Below are 16,012 nucleotides of genomic sequence, written 5' to 3'. Positions count from 1 at the left end.
ATAAAAATGACAAATGTAACAAATTTAAATATATTCGGACAAAGGATCTAGTATTACATAATTTTATTCTACAAAATAACAATACAGATTCTATCAATATAATCAGTAAAGGAATTGCTGACAAAAAAATCAGTAAAGGAAACAAATCAGATTATTATTTAAATTTTAATTAGTAAAGTTATATAAAAAATGGCGAAAAAAGAAACGTTCTTCTTCTTCTTCTTCCTGCGAGTGGATCCGGAGAACGAAAAAAAAGAACACTAGACGAGTGATTATAAAGAGAGGATGCATTCTTTTGGGTACAGAGGGAATGCTCTGCTCACGTTCGCTGTAACGATACTGGCCTTCATGTGCGCGATTGCGTCCTTCTCTGATAACTTCAGTAACCAAACTCCCTCTGCTCAGATCCAGGTTTGCGTTGGTTTTTGTATCTGCAGAGATCCCTTAGGTGTAATCCTGGATCTAAAGATGCATGCTTTAGTTCGTGAGAGGGTTAAACTTGTTTAGATCCTTAGTTTTGTTTTGATTCTGGTGGAAAAGTCTGAGCCTTTTTTAATAATGATTGTGCTTTGGTGTGGTGTGGTGTGTAGATATTGAACATCAATTGGTTTCAGAAGCAACCCCATGGAAATGATGAGGTAAGCTCTCATGGTTTCATCAGATGAAAGTTTGGCTTTTGATGGTTGTTGAGTTGAGTAAGATCCATATTAAGCTTAGTATTCATTGTGTGATATTAAATTCGATGTCCCTTGGGATTCAGATGCCAGTTTCTGTGAACACTTTAGTAGAAATTTAATGATTTTACAATAGTCTAGTACTCTTGAAAGTCATACTGAACTCAAATTTTCCAAGTTGTTGAATATACACCAGGAATGTGATATTAGTTTATCAGTAGATGATGCTCTCTTATTTTCCAGCTTATGCATTGCACACACCATTAGTTTTGTCTTCGTTACCGGTTGCATATATTCAGCACTTTATGTGTGTTTTCAGGTCAGCTTGACACTGAACATAACAGCGGACTTGCAGTCACTCTTCACTTGGAACACTAAGCAGGTATAGATAGTAGCATCTGCAAAAAAATACACCAATGCTAATCTGACATCTTCACAATCTCGTACTGTATTGTTGGATGCTTCTTTCTGTATGGTCGGATGAACATAATAAAACCAACACAAACGACAATATTTGCAGGTGTTCGCTTTTGTAGCAGCAGAGTATAAAACCTCCAAGAATTCCCTAAACCAGGTATAAATCTACTCTGCTTCAAACGCTTTATAGCTTGATAAGAACGAGTTCAGAGTTATGTGGCTTTAGTGTGAGGACCCTATTGTTGATATACCATGAACATTTTTCACAGGTTTCTCTATGGGATGCCATAATACCAGAGAAGGAGCATGCCAAGTTCTGGATACAAATCTCAAATAAGTACCGTTTCATTGATCAGGTACTTTGAAAGCACTTTCTCTCAAAAACACTCATCGTTCCCCTTTATCAAGAGCGTATCTGATTGTGGATCTTTCTAGGGATACAACCTCCGAGGGAAAGATTTCAACTTGACACTGCACTGGCATGTCATGCCCAAGACTGGCAAGATGTTTGCTGACAAAATAGTCATGTCTGGTTATCGTTTACCCGATGCATACAGATGATTATGAAGAGCCGCCTCATGCATCATCATCTAGGAAAGAAAGATAGCTATGTTTCAGGTTTGAGACTCCAATGTCTGATCTGTATACTGAAAACATGTTAATTTAGAATTTATTTTTTATTAAAGATAATTATCATGTTGGGTAGATGTGGTTTTGTTTTACTAAAAATAAATAAATAACAAGATAGAAAAGGAAACTGTTATGATATTTTCCTTTTTCGTGTGAGCTTTTACTGTGTATATAAAAGATAGAAAGAGAGCCTACGTATCTCTTCATCATCAATGGCTAGGAAGACAAAGCTTAGGAGGATAGAATCTGTATCGTTGCCCCACCATGTGGTTGAGATAATCATGGAGAGACTTCCTGTGAAGTCTCTGCTGAGTTTTAAGGCTGTGTCAAAGCAATGGAAATCAACGATCGAATCCCGGTTCTTCCAAGAAAGACAGTTTAAGAATCGTCAACAGTTTGGAGATCAAGATGTTCTCATGGTGTCTTCAACTTCTCTAAGAACACTTGTGTTTGGCTCACTATCATCAACATCATCATCGGGCAAGATCCCTTGGGGAAACGAAACGTACTTAGTTTGTCAGAGCAGCGTTGACGGCCTTGTTTGTCTGTACGATTCTCACCAACCTGGTTTTGTGGTCAACCCCACAACTGGATGGTATCGGCCTCTTCCTCTCTCGAGACTACAACAACTCATAATCGACGTAGGATACCGTTACTTCGAGCTCGGACACGCAAACTTCGAACCTGGGTTCGGTAAAGACGAGTTCACAGGGACGCACAAGCCTGTTTGGCTCTATAACTCTTTCGAAATAGGCTTAGAGAATGCTACGACGTGTGAAGTTTTCGACTTTAGCACCAACTCTTGGAGGTATGTGACACCCTCTGCTCCTTGTCGGATTCTTGGAGGCTTCCCTACTCCTGTGTTTGTAGATGGGTCGCTTCATTGGTTCACAGAGTGCGAAGAAACCAAGGTGTTATCTTTCGACCTTCACACTGAAACTTTTAAAATCACCTCTAAAGCTCCCTTCAATGCAAGTCATTGGGATGTTCTTTTGTGCAACCTCAACAACCGCTTGTGCGTATCCAAGATGAATCTGTCTGACCAAGTTATATGGTCGTTCAATTCATTCAACAAGACATGGGACAAGCTTTGGTCCATAGATATTAATCGAACTTGGCTTTCCTTTGGTTTCCCAACAGTAAGCGCTCTCTCGCCACTAGCAATTTTTGTGGAGAAGGAGAAGAAGAAGTTGTTGTTTTATGATCGTGGTTACAATCATACGCTGGTGATACATGATCCTGAAACCAAATCATATGATGTTGCTCTTTCTGATGAATCCATTGGTTATCCTGTTTGTTATTTTCCAAGTTTAATCTCTATTTGATTATTGTCAATCTTTGCTTGTTTGTCCAAGTTATGGTTATTGTGTTACTTGTTTCATATTTGTTTTGAAACAACTTCAGGTCAACCATTGTTTTGAAGTGTGCTTTCTCATTCTTTTCTCTCGTTTAGTTCAATGGTAGCATAACTGAAAGCATTCATCATGAAAACAAGAGAATCTCGAGAAAGAATGAATTAGAAACAAACGCTTGTTTAAACTCTTCTACGAGATCTCCTCTTAGTAAGAAGAACCGAAGAAGAACAAGACCTGACTTGAGAAGCTAACTTAACGAAACTCTCTTTCTTGAATCCAAAGACCAGTGAAGCAACCAAACAGAGAAACCCAATGACCAAAGATGTAGCCTCTCTCTTCAACTCTTTCACCAAACTGCTATTGTTGGATACATCTTTCTGTATGGTTGGATCACAATAAAGCCAACAAAAACGAAAATATTTGTATGTATTCGCTTTTGTAGCAGCAGGGTATAAAACCTCGAAGAATTCCCTGAATCAAGTAACGATTTATAGCCTACTTCTTTCGTTGTGGATAAGAACAAGTTCAGAGTTATGTGGTTTTAGCGTTGCTGCCTTCTCCATGCCTGTGATGTAGATCAGGACCCTCTTATTTATATACGATGAACATTTGACATTTTTTCACACGTTTCTCTATGGGATGCCATAATACCCGAGAAAGAGCATGCCAAGTTCTGGATAGAAATCTCGAATAAGTACCGTTTCATTGACCAGGTACTTTGAACACTTTCTCTTAAAACACTCATCGTTCCCCTTTATCAAAAGCATATCTGATTGTGGTTCTTTCTACGGAAACAAGCTCTGAGGGAAAGACTTCAACTTGACACTCCACTGGCATGTCATGCCCTAGACCGGCAAGATGTTTGCTGACAAAATAGTAATGTCTGGTTATGAAGAGCCGCCTCATGCATCATCATCTAGGAAAGAAAGAGAGCTATGTTTCAGGTTTGAGACTCCAATGTCTGATCTGTATACTGAGAACATGTTAATTTAGAATTTATTTTTTTTATTAAAGATAATAATAAGATAATTATCAGGTTGGCTACATGTGATTTTGTTTTACTAAAAATAAATAAATAACAAGATAGAAAAATCAGTGGGTTGAGATTTTCCTTCTCACGTGAGCCCAGGGCCGGCTTAGATAGAAGGGCGAACGGTGCGACCGTCCTGGGTCCAATTCGTTGTTTCCCTATTTCTTAATAGATAAAGGTCCGATTATTTTTATATTAGAAATAAGAAAAGGGATCCAAATTCTTTTTCATATGAAAGTATTTTTTATTTCCAAAGATTTATTTTTAAAAATACTTCTGGTATTTTGAAAAAAAAACATATATCTATCAGATTTTTTAAAGAAAAATAATAGTTTAGAATTTTTTTTTTTTTTTGTCGAGGACTCATTGAGACCGTTGAGCCGGCCCTATGTGAGCCTTTCCTGTGTATATAAGAGAGAGAGAGCTATGTTGTATCACTTCATCATTCAACAATGGCTAGGAAGACAAAACTTAGGAGGATGGAATCCGTATCAGTGCCCCACCACCATGTAATAGAGCGAATCATGGAGAGACTTCACGTGAGGTCTCTGCTGAGTTTCAAGGCTGTGTCAAAGCAATGGAAATCAACTATCGAATCCAGGTTTTTCCAAGAAAGACAGTCGAAGCATAGTCAGCAGTGTGGAGATCCAGATGTTCTCATGGTGTCTTCAACCTCTCTAAGAACACTTGTGTTTGGTTCATTACCATCATCGTCGGTTAAGATGCCTTGGGGAAACAAAACGTACTTAGTTTGTCAGAGTAGTGTTGACGGCCTTGTTTGTCTGTACGATTCTCACAAACCTGGTTTTGTAGTCAACCCCATAACTGGATGGTATAGGCCTCTTCCTCTCTCGAGATTACAAGAACGCATGATCTTAAAGGACGGTTACATCGAGCTTGGACACTTAAACTTCAAGCCTGGGTTCGGTAAAGACGAGTTCACAGGGACGCGCAAGCCTGTTTGGCTCTATAACTCTATAGATATAGGTCTTGAAAACGCTACTACTACGTGCGAAGTTTTCGATTTTAGCACCAACTCTTGGAGGTATGTGACACCCTCTGCTCCTTGTCGGATTCTTGGAGGCTTCCCCACTCCTGTGTTTGTAGATGGGTCGCTTCATTGGTTCACAGAGTGTGAAGAAACCGAGGTGTTATCTTTCGATCTTCACAGTGAAACTTTTAATGTCATCTCTAAAGCTCCCTTTGCATACACTGCAAGTCATTGGCAGATTCTTTTGTGCAACCTCAATAACCGCTTGTGCGCTTCCCAGTTGAACCTGTCTGACCAAGTTATATGGTCGTTCAATTCATTGAACAAGACATGGGACAAGCTCTGGTCCATATGTATTGTTCCAACTTGGCGTTCCTTTGGTTTCCCAACATGGTACGCTCTCTCACCACTAGCAATTTTTGTGGAGAAGAAGAAGAAGAAGAAGTTGTTGTTCTATGATCCTGCTCACAATCATACGCTGGTGTTACACGACCCTGAAACCAAATCATATGATGCTGCATTTTCTGATAAATCCATTGGATATCCTGTTTGTTATTTTCCAAGTTTAATCTCTATTTGACTATTGTCAATTGTTAATATCAATCTTTGCTTGCAAGTTATGGTTATTGTGCTACTTGTTTCATAGTATTCATTGGATATAAAAAACATTTTTCAAATCATCTCTTCATAGTCACTATCACTATGGAACAAGTACTGGGTGAACACTTTAGCTCAAGTGCTCAACCATTGTTTTGAAGTGCGCTTTCTCATTCTTCTCCTCTCGTTCAATGGTAACATAATAACTGAAAGCATTCATCAAATCTAAATGCAGTAAAAAATTAGACCTTTAGCTTAAACTCTTCTACGAGATCTCCTCTTACTAAGAAGAAGAGAAGAAGAACAAGACCTGACTTGAGAAGCTAACTTCACTAAACTCTCTTTCTTGAATCCAAAAACCAGTGAAGCAACCAAACAGAGGAACACAAAGAGCAAAGATCTAGCTTCTCTCTTGAGCTCTTTCACCAAACTGATACCAAGCACGCAAACTCCTAAAACCTTGAGAATCTCATCGCTCTTTATCACCTTCCCAGAGACTTTGCAGTAACCATAAATCCACATAACTAGACAAACGAGAATCAAAATTGGTACTCTGTTCCGTTTCCTTCTCCACCCATCGAATCTCCCCCATCCTCTCCAAAGCCCTCTCCCACCACCTCCTCCTCCTCCTCCGCCTAAATCAGCAATGACAAGATCCAACGGCTGCGGTAGAATCTGGAGATTAGTAGACAGTAAAGACAGAGACTTGAACATAAGCCTCGCAATTCTCCCGTGCCCGCCTCTTTTCTTCCTCCTCCTTGCACAAAGAACCAAACTTTGGAACTGGGTTCGATGAGGAATCGAAGGGAGCGACACAGAGAGTGGAGATATTGATGAAAGTCTCGGACTTTGTGGATAAATCAAATGTAATCCATTGAGATGCGAGGATAGATGATGAAGAGTCATCAGCTCTATCTATGTTTCTCGGTCTATTAGAAATAGCCGTTGTTCAATGAGTATTGAGATTGTCAATTGTGTGTGTGTGTCTTTCAGGTTTCTTCGAAGCTGTTCTTTTTTACACACGTTTGTAATAACAAAACCAAACCGGATACTAAAAATCAAGACATAAAAATTCGAACTAAAACTGAAAATTCTCGGTTGTGTTTCTTTTCCTGGTTGTTAATGCTCCTTAAGATCGCCATAACTGTGATTGCTTGATTGAAGTCACAGTGAATGATATTTGAAGATTGAATGACAGAAGATCTAAGTTTTTTCTCGTTTACTAAGCGCCCTTGGGATCTGCAGGCCATTCTTCACCTCACATTTGTACAAATTTGATATCACTTTAGACTTTGGATGTTTATGTTCCAAGTAAAAGTAGTCTCGAGGGGATTAAAGTTAATTTAGTCTCGGTGCTTGCTAGATTTGAGTTTAGCATCTTTTGGACGTTGTGTTTCTTTAGGCATATCTATAGGCAAGTGACTTGACATTAGTACCAATTGGATTCAGACCAAATGTGGCAGAAGTAATATTGATGGTTGTTCCCAATATAGAAAACAACTCTTCTTTAGCTAATCAAGTATGGTTTTCGATCAAAAAAAAAAAAAAAAATAGAAAACAACTCTAAAAGCATTTACTTTTCTTTTTTTCTTAAAGCTGAGAACGATGATAGGCTTACACTTCAGCTCAATGACCTTTCCTTGGAATTTTCCTGGTCCTTAGCCAAACTCAAAGAAGCAATTCATTGTGATTCAAACACTTTGTCATCTTCTACGCATATTCATGTTCCGGGGAGACACTTAAATCAATTGCTACTTTGGTCCAAGAGCAAAATATTCCAGAGTCCAACGGTTTTCAGTGCTTCACTGTGTCAATTGGTGGTAACAAAGCTGAATATGCTTTTGATCATCAATATAAAAACATTGTATTACCATGTGAAACTAGATTTTGACAACTGAATGTTAAATTAACAACTTTTTGTTTAGTTGAAATATCTATTTTTATATAATTTATGTAAATGATTTATAATAGTTGTTTAATAGATGAACTAAATCATATGAGAATTAACATATGATATATCGTTTATCTAACCCATTTTCGATTGGAGAACTACTGTGATGAAACATTAAAAACCAAGATTGTGGAATAACTTATAATTTTTGCAATCGTAAAAATATCAATATATTTATATTTGATTCATCATGTAATCAAATAATATGAATATTAATTAAATTTTAATATTATTTTATTAATTAAAAGTATAGCTATCTTTAATATTTTGACTTTACAAATATTTTAGATGATAATTAGGCATATATACTCGTATTGACCAAGTATTGTAATGGAATTAGAATTAAGCACTGTAATAAAATTAGAATTAAGTATTCTAATTAGAGTTGTATTGGAATTAGTATTAAGTACAGTATTAATTAGAGTTTGAGTGTTATTGAGTATATAATTTTATATAAGTATTGTAATTAGAGTTTAAGTGTATTTCAATGGAGTTTAATGATTAATGCATGTGAAATTGGTTATAATTCATTTTATAACTGCAATGAAATTTTTTGTTTACAAGAACCACCGATTTTTATATAAAAGATATTTTTAATTTATTTTGTTAAGCAGTTACTTATCCATAATTGTTTGTTTGAGATCGGAATACAATAGCAACCTCGATCAAACCCATAAATTTATTGAAATACGAAGATCAAACACAAACACCAAGAATATATTTCCTTTTTTAAAAGGTTAAGAGATTTCCACTTCAATCAACCATATATTTCTTGCCATTGTATGAAAACTTTAAAAGGAGAAAGTGTATTTGAAGAGATCCAAAATCCAAAGAATAAACAAGATTTTGTTTACTCTGATTTTCAGATAAAAGTACATCAAATTCCATTGAAATTGAATTCCAACAAAATCAAAAAGAAATTGACAAGCTGATTTTAATTGATTTCATATTCCACCTATCAAATACACAATTCAACATCAGTAGATTTCACTTTAAATTTGAATTCTATTAAATTCCATTGAATTCATTAATTCAATAGGATCCCCTTCTTCTTTTTTTGAATGTATCAATAACATCCCCTTAAATGTAACAGCTCTCCTCAGGGAACCGGTGGCGGCGCCGGTGGTGCAGTCGTCGGCGGCGGTGGTGGTGGCGGCGCCGGCGGTGGTTGTGGCAGCTGCAACTGCATTGGTGTGTGTCAGTATAAATCTTTAATTCCAAGACTCAACTTTGGTTTCAACGTCGCCTTCAACATCATCCACCGTTTCGGTTTGTGGTCGGTAGCTGTGGCTTTCTTGTCTGAGCTTGTGACTGAGAAGAATGTTAATCATGTTGCAGAGAGTATGATAAGGATCTGCGATCCGAGCTTAGTATAATAGGGTTTCAGTTTTAATATATCTTTATCTTCCACTTTGATGAATCTGTCTAGGTTTAAGTTGTAATAACTTGTCTTCTTCCACTTTGATGAATCTGTCTAGTTTTAATATCTTGTATCTAGACTTTTGGTTTTCTCCCATGTTGCAAAGTTCGTTCTTTTATGGAACTTTTATATAATGGAAAGAGCAAGACTTTTGTTTTTTCCCATATTGCAAAAAAAAAAATGTATCATATGATGTAGTAGCTGATATAGATAGAATGTAGACACCTTGTTAGTTTAAAATGCTCAAGTCATGAACAAGAAAGTAGAGAGAAAAGTTTCTTTATTTCAAATTCAACAATAAAGTGAGTTACAAATCAAGAGTTCAATATTATACTAATAAAAATCCTTAAAGATTATGATTTAACCTTTTGTTCATAAGTCTTAATCATTATCTTTTTAGTATTTCAAGACGGCTTCAACATATACATGAAGAGGATTGATTGTTTAATTAATACTTATTTCTTCTAGACGTGTTGTTGACAAACACCATAGTAATTGACATAGAGCGACTCTTTTAAGTACATTTTACCGTTCATAAATACTATGTGGTGGTCCGCATGATTATCTAAACAATTAATAAGAGGATGATTGTTGCAATCCACTTATTGCCAAAAGCTGCTTTTGTCAAGAAGCGATAAAACTCAAAAATCAATGGTTGTTGGATGTAAACCCATGCATAGAACTTTGAAGATTTCGATTTCTTGATCGAATCCAAGATAGGAATGAGTAGTATTGCCTCATCAAACCGATGAGGTTGGGTAAAGCCTTAAACACTCACAAAGTAGGGTTGCACATATTATTATGTGATATTTTTTTTTGTGCTACTTGAACATTTTTTTATTATTGGATAAACGACCAATTTCTACACGCAATCTTTTAACTACGGCCCAATTTCACATATTAGAAGTATTAAAACAAGTTTCTCTCTAATTCAAAACATCGAAACCGTATCCACATAGACGATGTGGTTTTAATGTTTTTGAACTAAACCGATACCAAATCAATATGTTTTGGGACCGAATTTTAAACCCGACCCAACTGAGTCACATATAAACTCGATCCAAGTTTCGAATCAAACTTTGGTAAAGTTAAAAATTTGGATTGTGTCAGTTTAATTAGGTTAGGCCTTGGCTATATTTCAAATTCGTGAGCATTCAATCAATCTAAATCGGATTGTGTAGGCTTTAGTTAATGCATTATGGAGATATATGTTTATCTTTTTGGCCAGGAAAAAAATAGGTTTCATTACTTTTAATATGTGGAATTAGGACGACGTCGAAAGATTTGTTGCTATATGATACCTTTTTTTTTTTGAGCAACCTGCTATATGATACCTTTGGTATAGAAATAGGTCACTTGCTCGATTGTTTTGCTTAGCGAATGATTGATATCAGTTAATTAAATACAATCGTGCTAAAGTTTACATCAATGAAGGGGTATCAAAATCTAAGCACGTCGAATAAAGACTGTTATTCATAGATGTTACCAATGTATGTCCAGCACAGTTATAAAACTCACAAAAGGTATGTATATTAGAATAATAATATACGATCTGTAAATGTTTGAGATGTATATTCATACTGTTCATGCTGATGATAACAAAAGAAAGAATCATGCAACACAGATTCAGTCATGGACATTGCAAAAGTGATCTAGCTTTGAATAGTGATTATTTCAAACCTTCACACGCTGAAAAAAAAAATTCGTTTGTATTTGGCGCTTTACGTTTACAGTTTCCCACAAAATGACCCTGCGATTGTAGTCTCATTAGACATGTTTTCTTTTTTAATCAGAGTCACATGATCCATTGATCCTACACACAGGGGAGGATCTATGTAGGACGGTACGGGGTCACGTGCCCCCTACTAACTTTTGTTTTTTCTTAAGCAACTTCACCTAATTTATTTAAATGTTCTTAGTTTACTGAAGAAAACTGAGAAAATACCCCCATCTGAATGTGTTTTTTATATGTCTTTGTTACTTTTAATAATGTGCCCCCAACTAAATACTAGTCTAGATCCGCCCCTGCCTACACAGTAACAAGGAGATCACTGTTTTATTACAACTGAAGAAAACAAACATAACTACACCATAACCAGAAATTTCTCTTACTCCCAGAAACTCAATCTGGCAACAACATGAAGCCTTATGCAACCCTAAAATCAGTTCCTTGCTTAGAAAAAAAATCAATTGTTTTTGAAATGAGAAAAGTCTACAATACTTGCCTGCTCCAATTTCTTTCCATAACAGACTTGCCAAACCAAACTTTTTGCGCTCTTGCTAATTGGTCCTGGGACACTTGCGGAAAAGCAATCTTTATGGACTTTTCTACCTACCTTTCATGACAAACAAAGTTTTTCTTATTGTTAGAATGATAAACCATGTGGTTGCAGTGATTTTCTCTTTGGTCATTAGTATTAGGGATAAATGTCCTACATCAGATATTGGAAGGAATCCTTAGCAATATATAAGATGGATGTGCCACTCCACTTAGCACCAATTGGTTTTAGGTTGGAAGTCTATCTATCTTAACATGGTATCAGAGCTATAATGATCTAACGATCTGCTCCGTTCCTGTTTTTTTTTTATTTTCTTTAAGCTACAGAGCTTCTTTATTTTTTTGATTTCAAGCCATTGAGCTTTTATTATATTTTCTGTTAAGCTATATGCTTCCACCATTCATGTTCATGTGAACCTCTGAATCTAAGCCATTGAGCTTTTTGTTATTCAAGTCTACCATAGACCTCTAAATCCAAGCCTAGTGCTTCTTTATATTCATGCCTCATTTTTATCTTTATAATTCTTAAGCCATTATATTGTGGCTTCACTTCCAAAATCAAAGCTTAATGCTTCTTGTTTTGTTTTTCTTAAAGCCATGGAGCTTCTTATTATTCATGTCTCCAAAGACCTCTGAATCGATTTCTTCTTTTTGAAAAAATAAAAATAAAAATTTGTTCTATATTTCTTAGTATTAAAGAAAAAAAAAAGTTTTGTTACCATGCCAAAGCTTCCTACCATCATCCAAGCTCATCAAACGAGCCTCTGAATCTATGAATCTATAAGCCCCGAGCTTCTATTTTCTGTTTCCAAGCCAAGGTGCTTCCTCTCCAACCATCTCACGATGTCAACAAGACGAGACTTACGATGTCAAAACACACAAATCTTATGTCCTCCGGTCTCTCCGTCAAACATGACTGCAACATTCCTCCGTCTCCGATACTATAGTTACTGGATCCGCTGCGTTAACAAAAACAGATCATTAGATCTCCGCTATCTTCCGCCACAGATCCAAGTACTCAAATCAAATTACCACACGTCAATCTCAAACTTGTCATTCCACTACAGCTCCATTACCACCTTGAGATTGAGGGGGCATATAGAAGGATATAGAATATCATAGACATTATTAGTAAATATTGTATATTTATTATATAAGATATTACATATATTTGTATCTACATAGATTAGGAAATATCACTAGTATATATATGTATGTAGTTCTAACTATTATTCCTATGAGAGTCAATATACAATTCTTCCAATCATCTACTCTCATCATATTATCAATATGGTATCAGAGTCCGATCCACGCAGTCTAACCCGATCCACATCGCTCTGGCCCAAAGTTGGCCCATCGATCCTTGCCCGAGCATTCCGAAATTGACCCTCAAAGAACCATCATCTCGAGGGGGCGTATTAGACACAAAATGTCCCACATCGGATGTTGGAAGGGATCATTAGCAATATATAAGATGGATGGGTCACTCCACTTAGCACCAATTGGTTTTAGGTTGTAAGCCCATCTAGCTTAACAATTAGTAGCAACGCCGAGCTAAGAACTGTCTTTAAGATCTGCGCATGAGCATGCAAGCCACATACATAGAAAATACATAAAAAAAATTAAAAAATACTAATAAATAAAAATCTAGTAAAACAAATATAATTAATTATATGCTATTTTAGATTATAAATTTTATTACACATTTTAAATTTATTTTAAAAAAATTAAATCAATCTAAACAAACTTAGTGATCAAGCTAAACCTAACTTAGGGACCACGCTAATACTCTTATAAATAGAATCATCAGGTTCTCACAAGTCACAACACACAAATAAAAAGGCACAGAAGCAGAATAATGTTGGATATCAATCTGTTTCGAGAAGAGAAGGGGAACGATCCGGAGATCATCCGAGATTCTCAACGGAAGAGATTCGCCAGTGTTGATCTCGTCGACGAGATTATCGAGCTCGACAAAGAATGGCGTCAGCGTATGTATCCCATCACTCGAATCGAAATCGTTTCTTTTGTGAGCTTTGATTGATTTCTTCTGTGTGTGTGTGTTTCAGGTCAATTTGAAGTAGATAATTTGCGCAAGGAGCTCAACAAGCTGAACAAGCAAATCGCCAAGCTCAAAATTGTTAGTTCCTTTGGAACCTTCTTCTTGTTGTACTTAGGATCTAATAAGTTATAGGAGCCTTCTTATTTGATAATATTTTATCCGATTTTGTAATGAGATTTTTATTCTTGTTTCTTTTTGGAATAGTCTGGTGCTGATGCGACGGAGCTGATTCAGCAAACAGGGAAGAACAAAGAAGATTCTACTACGAAGGAGAAGGAAGTTGGTGAAGCATGTGATGTTTTGAAAGACAAACTGAAGGAGGTTGGCAATCTCATCGACCACTCTGTTCCAGTTTATGAAGATGAGGTTTGTTCCTTTTCTCTCTTTCCCTAAGTTGTGACTGGAAAGGATAGTGATTTAATATACAAGTTTTTTTTTTCAATCTGCAGAAAGATAACCCTGTGATTGATTTTTGGGGTGAGAAGCGTGTTGCTCCGCCTGGTCAGAAGCTGAAGAACCATGTGGATCTCGTTGAGCTTCTAGACATTGTAGATACCAAGAGAGGTGCTGAGATTGCTGGAGGAAGAGGCTTTTTCCTTAAAGGAGATGGTGTGCTACTTAACCAGGCTCTGATCAGGTTTGGGCTAGACTTCTTGAAGAAAAGAGAGTTCACATTATTGCAACCTCCTTTTTTCATGAGGAAGGAAGTCATGGCCAAGTGTGCACAGTTGGCTCAGCATGATGAACAACTATACAAGGTCTGTAAAAACTTTTGTTTAGTTCTGTTGTTGAGATTTTATTTTCTGAGGAAAAAATCTTTTGTTCAAGGTGACTGGTGGTGGAGATGATAAATACCTTATTGCAACTGCTGAGCAACCTCTTTGTGCATACCATATGGATGAATGGATCGATCCCAAGGACCTTCCCATAAAGTATATAATACACAGCGTTTAGGTTATTGTTTCTTTGTGTATGAAAAACTCTCATGACATGGTACTTGTTTGGTCCAGATATGCTGGTTACTCGACTTGCTTTAGAAAAGAAGCTGGTTCCCATGGAAGAGATACAAGTGGCATTTTCCGTGTTCACCAGTTTGAGAAAATTGAACAGTTTTGCATCACTAGCCCTAACGACAATGCTTCGTGGAAAATGATGGAGGAGATGATGGAGAACTCTAAAAAATTTTACCAAAAGGTAATTAATTTTCGATATATTCAAAGTTAACAAAAAAATCTATTTGTTTTTTTTTTCCTTCTAATTAGCTATTTTGTATTCCTCTGCAGCTAAAAATTCCATACCGAGTCGTGTCGATTGTCTCTGGAGCATTGAACGATGCAGCTGCAAAGAAGTATGACTTGGAAGCTTGGTTTCCTTCGTCAGAGACTTACAGAGAGCTTGTGTCATGTTCCAACTGTACAGACTACCAAGCTCGAAGGCTTGATATCAGATACGATCAGAAAAAGGAGGTAAAAGCTCTCGCTGCCCTTTTTTCGTTTCATAAAGCAAAATATATATATATGATGTTTTGTCTAATATTTTTTTTATGCAGAGCAATGAGCAGCACACGAAGCAGCAGTATGTGCATATGCTGAATTCGACTCTTACTGCGACTGAGAGGACCCTTTGCTGCATTCTCGAGAACTACCAGTGTGAAGATCGTGTGGACATCCCTGAGGTTTTGCAGCAGTTTATGGGCGGACGACAGTTTTTGCCCTTCAAGGCAAAAAAAACTAAAGCCGATTGATATATTATTTATTATTGTGATTTTCATAAAAATTTCATTGTTCTCTCTTTGTTTAGAAATGATGATAGCAAATGAAAGAATAATGCAACACTGATTCAGTCTACTGGTTTTACAAAATTGGACAAGACTCTTATCCTTTCATGATCTATGGATTCATATTTTAAAATTGTACCTTAGAACACTCTGAGATTAGTGTCTAGCATCACGAACATTGCAGAAGTCAGGACATGGATCAGAAATTGAAGAACAGACATGAAGAGGTGATTCAAGCTTAGATCAAAGTCAGACATGAGGTGATTCAAGCTTTGAATAATAACATTTCTTTTTATAATCAGTCACATGATCCTACACATAGATCATTATTTTTAGAGAAAATTACTCAGATTAACTCTTATTTATTATGTAATTACTAGATTAACTTCCTTTCATCGATGCATGTTCAGAGGGTAGTATAAAGACGAAATAACCATAATAGTTGATAATTATTACTACAATGCCATTATATTAATTTTGGTATAAAATTAAAAATACCAATTAAAATCACGATAAAAACACAGTTTTTACAACAACAACAACAAAAAAAAAACTTTAGGGTTCATGGGATTCACCGGCGATTCACGACGAATTGGGAGAATCCGAGTTAGAAAGCAGCAATTCCATAGAAAATGAAAACATGACCAGGACCAGACAGAACACTGTCAATCGTTTCCTGTTGCAGCTAAGAACCAGAGAGATGCGGAGGATCAGTTCACTGTACGGTGAATTGGACAAGGAAATGCAGAAGACTGTCTTGCAGTTTGAGAGTAAGGTTGACAAGGAGTGTACTTTTTAAAAGTTCAGTCTATGGAGGTAGTAAAGAAAGG

At 36.4% G+C, this 16,012-nt stretch overlaps 5 protein-coding genes across 8 annotated transcripts; 4 read left to right on the top strand and 1 right to left on the bottom strand.

Annotated features, from left to right (window-relative positions):
• Positions 1-164: 164 nt before the first annotated feature.
• LOC103874532 (signal peptidase complex subunit 3B) lies at positions 165-4,120 on the top strand. 2 transcript variants are annotated; one of them, XM_018652578.2, is made up of 7 exons: positions 165-411; positions 591-638; positions 994-1,056; positions 1,195-1,248; positions 1,361-1,447; positions 1,527-1,662; positions 3,979-4,120. In XM_018652578.2, the coding sequence occupies exons 1-6, from the start codon at positions 286-288 to the stop codon at positions 1,650-1,652; spliced, it is 504 nt and encodes a 167-aa protein (XP_018508094.1). In that variant the 5' UTR covers positions 165-285; the 3' UTR covers positions 1,653-1,662; positions 3,979-4,120. The 2 variants fall into 2 exon arrangements, with proteins under 2 accessions (XP_018508094.1, XP_009151205.1); XM_009152957.3 differs by lacking the exon at positions 3,979-4,120 and having other exon boundaries at positions 1,527-1,867.
• LOC103874531 (F-box/LRR-repeat/kelch-repeat protein At1g09650) lies at positions 1,871-3,143 on the top strand. The gene has a single exon (XM_009152956.3). The coding sequence runs from the start codon at positions 1,934-1,936 to the stop codon at positions 3,044-3,046; it is 1,113 nt and encodes a 370-aa protein (XP_009151204.1). The 5' UTR covers positions 1,871-1,933; the 3' UTR covers positions 3,047-3,143.
• A 225-nt stretch (positions 4,121-4,345) lies between the features above and the next one.
• Positions 4,346-5,736, top strand: LOC103874528 (F-box/LRR-repeat/kelch-repeat protein At1g09650-like). The gene has a single exon (XM_009152954.2). It carries the CDS (start codon positions 4,559-4,561, stop codon positions 5,675-5,677), a length of 1,119 nt encoding a protein of 372 aa, XP_009151202.1. The 5' UTR covers positions 4,346-4,558; the 3' UTR covers positions 5,678-5,736.
• A 13-nt stretch (positions 5,737-5,749) lies between these two features.
• On the bottom strand, positions 5,750-6,859 carry LOC103874529. Its single transcript, XM_009152955.3, has one exon. The coding sequence runs from the start codon at positions 6,598-6,600 to the stop codon at positions 5,950-5,952; it is 651 nt and encodes a 216-aa protein (XP_009151203.1). The 5' UTR covers positions 6,601-6,859; the 3' UTR covers positions 5,750-5,949.
• Positions 6,860-12,962: 6,103 nt separating this feature from the next.
• Positions 12,963-15,283, top strand: LOC103874527 (serine--tRNA ligase, cytoplasmic). 3 transcript variants are annotated; one of them, XM_009152953.3, is made up of 8 exons: positions 12,963-13,334; positions 13,413-13,483; positions 13,610-13,771; positions 13,855-14,163; positions 14,234-14,337; positions 14,443-14,599; positions 14,689-14,871; positions 14,955-15,283. In XM_009152953.3, the coding sequence occupies exons 1-8, from the start codon at positions 13,202-13,204 to the stop codon at positions 15,147-15,149; spliced, it is 1,314 nt and encodes a 437-aa protein (XP_009151201.1). In that variant the 5' UTR covers positions 12,963-13,201; the 3' UTR covers positions 15,150-15,283. The 3 variants fall into 3 exon arrangements, with proteins under 3 accessions (XP_009151201.1, XP_018508084.1, XP_018508083.1); XM_018652568.2 differs by having other exon boundaries at positions 14,416-14,599; positions 14,967-15,283; XM_018652567.2 differs by having other exon boundaries at positions 14,416-14,599.
• The last annotated feature ends 729 nt before the right edge of the window (positions 15,284-16,012 follow it).

Source organism: Brassica rapa, chromosome A06 (assembly GCF_000309985.2).
Source record: "Brassica rapa cultivar Chiifu-401-42 chromosome A06, CAAS_Brap_v3.01, whole genome shotgun sequence".
NCBI classification, from domain to species: domain Eukaryota; kingdom Viridiplantae; phylum Streptophyta; class Magnoliopsida; order Brassicales; family Brassicaceae; genus Brassica; species Brassica rapa.
Note: the sequence above shows the minus strand (reverse complement) of the source record. Positions and strands in the feature narration are given on the sequence as shown.

Excerpts from the sequence above, each read along its gene's own strand:
- LOC103874529 (XM_009152955.3), bottom strand. The coding sequence starts at position 6,600 with ATGACTCTTCATCATCTATCCTCGCATCTCAATGGATTACATTTGATT.
- LOC103874528 (XM_009152954.2), top strand. The coding sequence starts at position 4,559 with ATGGCTAGGAAGACAAAACTTAGGAGGATGGAATCCGTATCAGTGCCC.
- LOC103874532 (XM_018652578.2), top strand. The coding sequence starts at position 286 with ATGCATTCTTTTGGGTACAGAGGGAATGCTCTGCTCACGTTCGCTGTA. Across the intron at positions 412-590 it reads CTCCCTCTGCTCAGATCCAG|ATATTGAACATCAATTGGTT; the intron begins GTTTGCGTTGGT and ends TGTGGTGTGTAG. Across the intron at positions 1,448-1,526 it reads AGTACCGTTTCATTGATCAG|GGATACAACCTCCGAGGGAA; the intron begins GTACTTTGAAAG and ends GGATCTTTCTAG.
- LOC103874531 (XM_009152956.3), top strand. The coding sequence starts at position 1,934 with ATGGCTAGGAAGACAAAGCTTAGGAGGATAGAATCTGTATCGTTGCCC.
- LOC103874527 (XM_018652567.2), top strand. The coding sequence starts at position 13,202 with ATGTTGGATATCAATCTGTTTCGAGAAGAGAAGGGGAACGATCCGGAG. Across the intron at positions 14,338-14,415 it reads CCCAAGGACCTTCCCATAAA|ATATGCTGGTTACTCGACTT; the intron begins GTATATAATACA and ends TGTTTGGTCCAG. Across the intron at positions 14,600-14,688 it reads CTAAAAAATTTTACCAAAAG|CTAAAAATTCCATACCGAGT; the intron begins GTAATTAATTTT and ends ATTCCTCTGCAG.